Below are 4,529 nucleotides of genomic sequence, written 5' to 3'. Positions count from 1 at the left end.
GTAGTTTGTACATATGAATGCTCACACCACTAAGAATTTGCCACCTAGAGTAATGTCCCAAGCCACACCCCTTGCTATTTCAACTAGAAAATCTAGTTACTTTTTCCAAGTATACAAAGAAAATAAACTAATACCTTATCAAAATAAGACCAACTAATAACTAAGACACGATTTATACAAAGGAAAAACAAACAAGCTTACAACGTAAGATAACAGAAATAGAATAATACAAGAACATATTATTTAAGTAGTTCAATGCTTTAGAGGAGTTGTCCTAGTCTTATCATTGGAAATTGGTCCGTTAAAGGTGATTTTCCCCTCATAAGCTCCTTAGACACTTGATCCATGGTTGGGCGAGAATGTGGATTTTCCCTCAAACAAGAAAATGCCAACTTTGAAACCAAAACGACATCCCCAACAATTGATTTTAGAGGTTGAGCAGGTCGTTGATCGAACACATCACTTAGTAGCAAATTGTAAGCTCCTGTTGATGATGATAGTAATGAAGAAACGAGATCTCCTGGATGCTTTCCCATTATTATTTCTAAAGAAAGCACGCCAAAACTAAAGACATCACATTTCTCAGTCACTTCCATCGTTTGGGCAAGCTCTACAATGAATAAAAATTTTGAAGTTATAACTCATAAAGCAATATGTACATTTTTATATCAAAGTATAGTAGATTGTTTTTAGAAATGTATTTGAAACAAACAAATATCAATTTTTACTAGTTTTTGCGTAGTTCAATTTGATATTAGTCCAATTCCTTTATGTGTTGTTATCAATTCCTACACAATTTGAATGTAAAAGTAGTGTAAATGAATTGCAAAATGTGATCATTTCAATCTCTAAATATAAGGAAAAGAGGGAGGGGTCCAACCTGGAGCTGCATACCCAAATGTGCCTTCAAACGTGGTCCAAATGTGTGAACCAGGCTTCAAAAACTTCGCTGTTCCAAAATCAGAGACATGAGCAATATATTGTGAATCTAAAAGAACATTCTTGCTTGATATGTCACGGTGAATTATAGCAGGTGAGCAATCATGATGCATGTATGATAAAGCATTGGCCACACCTTTAACAATATTCACCCTCATTTCCCAATTACATGCAATTGCTTTTGTGTCATTCCTTAGTATTTGATCCAAGCTACCCCCTTCCAAGAACTTATAAACCAAAAATGAGAACCGTGAATGTGAGCAAAAACCATATAGCTTTATAATGTTACGGTGCCTGATTTCTGTCAAAGCTCGAATTTCAGTTTCAAAAGCTTTAAAATTTGGCTTCTCTTCATTTGTTTCCAAATGTAGTTTTTTCACTGCAACAACTTGACCTGAAGGTAACTCAGCCTTGTAAACAGATCCTTGACCCCCTATTCCAATGATATATTTGTCATTGAAATTATTGGTAGCTTCAATGATATTTTCAAACATCATTTTTCCATCATGACTCCATATAGAAAACACTTCTTCTGATTGTGCTTCGTTCGCTTGGATTTCTTCCTTTCTTGCACTTCTACAAAGAATATACATTGAAACTGCCACCACACAAAATACTAGTACTAGAGCACCCATGGCAACAAATAGTACTAGTAGAATGACCTTGTGGCTTTTTTTACTATGGTTGGTAGGACAAAGAACCAAGCCAGTGACGTTACCACACAAGCCTCTGTTACCTTTTAATGATTCGATTGAAGCAGTAAGAAAAGCATGATTTTTTGGAAGTGAACCTTCCAACTGGTTATATGATATGTTGACAAAAATCAAACTTGATGTGTCACCAAAACTGGATGGAATGGTTCCAAAAAGATTGTTGTGTGAAAGATTTAGCCACTGCAAATTCTTCAACTCTCCAAGCACTGTTGGTATTATTCCACTCAAAAAATTTTGACTAAGATCAAGAGATTCAAGAGGTTGTAATTCTCTAAAATTAGAGGGAATGGTTCCCTTGATTTTGTTTTTGCTCAAATTCAAGTTCCTTAACTTGGGCAACTCCACAACTTGTGTTGGTATTGTCCCACTCAACTTGTTTCCTCCTAGATCCAATTCTTCCAGATTCTGCAACAATCCAAGTTCAATTGGAATGTTTCCTGAAAGATCATTGTTGCTGATCACAAGTTCAGCTAATGATTTCAAATGGAAAAGTTCCTTTGGAATATTTCCATTCAAGTGATTAGAAGAAAAGTCAAGCCTAACCAACTTGGTTGCCTCAGCAAGTTCTATTGGTATACCACCAGATAGATTATTGTTGGATATCTTGAAGGTACCAAGATTGAAGCATTTCCCCCAATTTGTTGAAACTTGGCCGTAAAACTTATTGTCACTTAGATCAATAAGTTTCAAATTTGGATACACACCAAAATCTTGTGCTATATCTCCTTCAATTTGGTTTCCCCCAAGCCTGAGTCTAGCAATACTAGAGCAATTCTTCAAAGTTTTTGGTACTGGACCAGTAAAATGGTTGTGAGAGGTAGCAAAGAATGCAAGTGACCCACCAGAGCAAATTTGAGGTGGCAAATGGCCAATGAAATCATTGTCAGCCAATAACAAGGAATACCAATTGGTAACGTTATTTATGGAATGTGGAATGCTACCACTAAGTTTGTTGGTAGCCAATTCTAGGATGGTGAGCCGTTTTAAATTTCCAAAAGTGGTAGGGATTGATCCAAAAAGATTGTTTTCTTGGAGACTCAAAAGATTCAGATTGATCAAATTTCCTAAAGAGGGAGGAATTGATCCAGAAAAATGATTAGCATCCATGTACAACTCAATGAGATTTGTCAAGTTTCCAATACTGGAAGGAATGGATCCAAAAAGCAAGTTATCACTTAATGCAAGGAATTGCAAGTTGACCAAATTCTTTATGGAAGCATGCAACGAATCATTAAGTTTATTGCTATTAAGGTATAGCAACGTTAAGTTGGTCATGTTCCATATGGAAAATGGGATTGACCCAGAAATAGTGTTATTTGAAAGTCCAAGCGAATTCAAACTGCTCATGTTACCAATTTCGGAAGGAATGGTACCAGAGAGAAAGTTTCGTGACAAATCAATATATTGAAGGTTTGTCAACTCTCCAATTTCCTTGGGAATAGAACCAATAAGGTTACTAGCTCCAATACCAAGAAAGGTGAGAGTGTTCAATTTTCCAATCTGTGGAGGAATGTGACTAGAAAAATTGTTGCCACCTAAATCAAGATATGACAAGTTGGACAAGTTTGCTATGGAATTAGGAATCTCTCCACTTAGTAGACATAATGAAAGATCAAGCTTACGAAGACTCCTTAATGTCCACATTTCTTTTGGGATATTACCATCAAAAGAATTTAAGGACAAGTTCAATTCATTAATTTTGGACATGTTGCCTATTTGTGGAGGAATGGTCCCATAAAAGAAGTTATTGTATATATTTAGGCTGAGGAGGTTGGGAAATGAGGAGAAATTGAGAGAGTGAAGGGTACCTTTGAGTCCATAATTTGCAAGATTTATGCTAGAGACAGACTTGGATTTGTCACACTGAATTCGTTCCCATTTGCATGGGCTAATAGTACCTCCCCAAGTTGGCAACAAAGCTTGGGTTTGGTTGTCAAGGCTTTGTTTCCACTTTAACAAAGCATTTGCTTCATTATCTTTAGCTTCAGCTTGATAGTGAAGACTAACATTGGAGGCAGCAGAAGCTGAAGAAAGGATTTTGGAAAAACCAGCAACTTTGGGTGTTAAAAGAATCCAAAGTAACATGAAGAGAATCCGACAACATACTAGAATGTTGATGGACTTTCCTTTTTCAAACATGGGTGCCTTGTGGTTCAAGTATAACAGGATTTGGGATGAAGAATATAATCAAAGGTGCTGATTCTTGTAAATGGATGGCATGGTTGTGGTGATTGCAAGTTGGAATCAGGAAATGCTTATAAGGAATGATGATAACCAAGTTGCATGATTAATTGTCGTCTGTGGTGACATGACTACACTACACTTTTTGAAGTCTTCCACTAAGCCAATAAAATGAACATTTATGAATTGAGCTTTTCGTAAAGTGTGACGATACTTTATCCGATGGTTGCATATTATTCAGTGTGATTGGAATATGTCTTTCTTATGATATATATAAGAAAAATTTTGTTTACCTTACTTTAGTCTAGAACCAACAGTTAATAATAATAAAATTTTATTAAAAAAATATTTATTATATTTTTATAATTTTTTTATTTGTAAATACTTAAATTCAGTTTTAATAATTAAAATTAACAAAACTTTAAAAAAATATTAGTATCAATAATTAATCTTGTTTGGTATATATTAAAAAAGAAGTTAGCAGTTTTTAATTGTTTTATTTTTATAATTAGTTTTTTGTTAACTTTTATTTTTTAATTTTATTCTCAATAATTAATTATTTAAAATAAAATTTATTTATTGTACATAATTTTATGTTTTTTAATTTCATCATAAAAAATAGTTATTCCATACAATTTCAATAAAATATATTAATTTAAAATTAATCCTTATTGAATTATTTAAACATAAAGTTTA

The 4,529-nt window shown here is 33.9% G+C and overlaps 1 protein-coding gene across 1 annotated transcript; it reads right to left on the bottom strand.

The window, feature by feature from the left end:
* Nucleotides 1–260: 260 nt before the first annotated feature.
* Nucleotides 261–3,791, bottom strand: LOC113862510 (MDIS1-interacting receptor like kinase 2-like). The gene is made up of 2 exons (XM_027495591.1): nt 881–3,791; nt 261–610 (listed from the first exon to the last, which is right to left on the bottom strand). The coding sequence occupies exons 1-2, from the start codon at nt 3,789–3,791 to the stop codon at nt 261–263; spliced, it is 3,261 nt and encodes a 1,086-aa protein (XP_027351392.1).
* Between the last annotated feature and the right edge of the window lie 738 nt (nt 3,792–4,529).

This window comes from Abrus precatorius, unplaced genomic scaffold (genome assembly GCF_003935025.1).
Source record: "Abrus precatorius isolate BTA unplaced genomic scaffold, Abrus_2018 Scaffold3, whole genome shotgun sequence".
NCBI lineage: Eukaryota > Viridiplantae > Streptophyta > Magnoliopsida > Fabales > Fabaceae > Abrus > Abrus precatorius.
The sequence above is the reverse complement of the archived record's forward strand: the minus strand, read 5'-3'. Positions and strand labels throughout refer to the sequence as shown.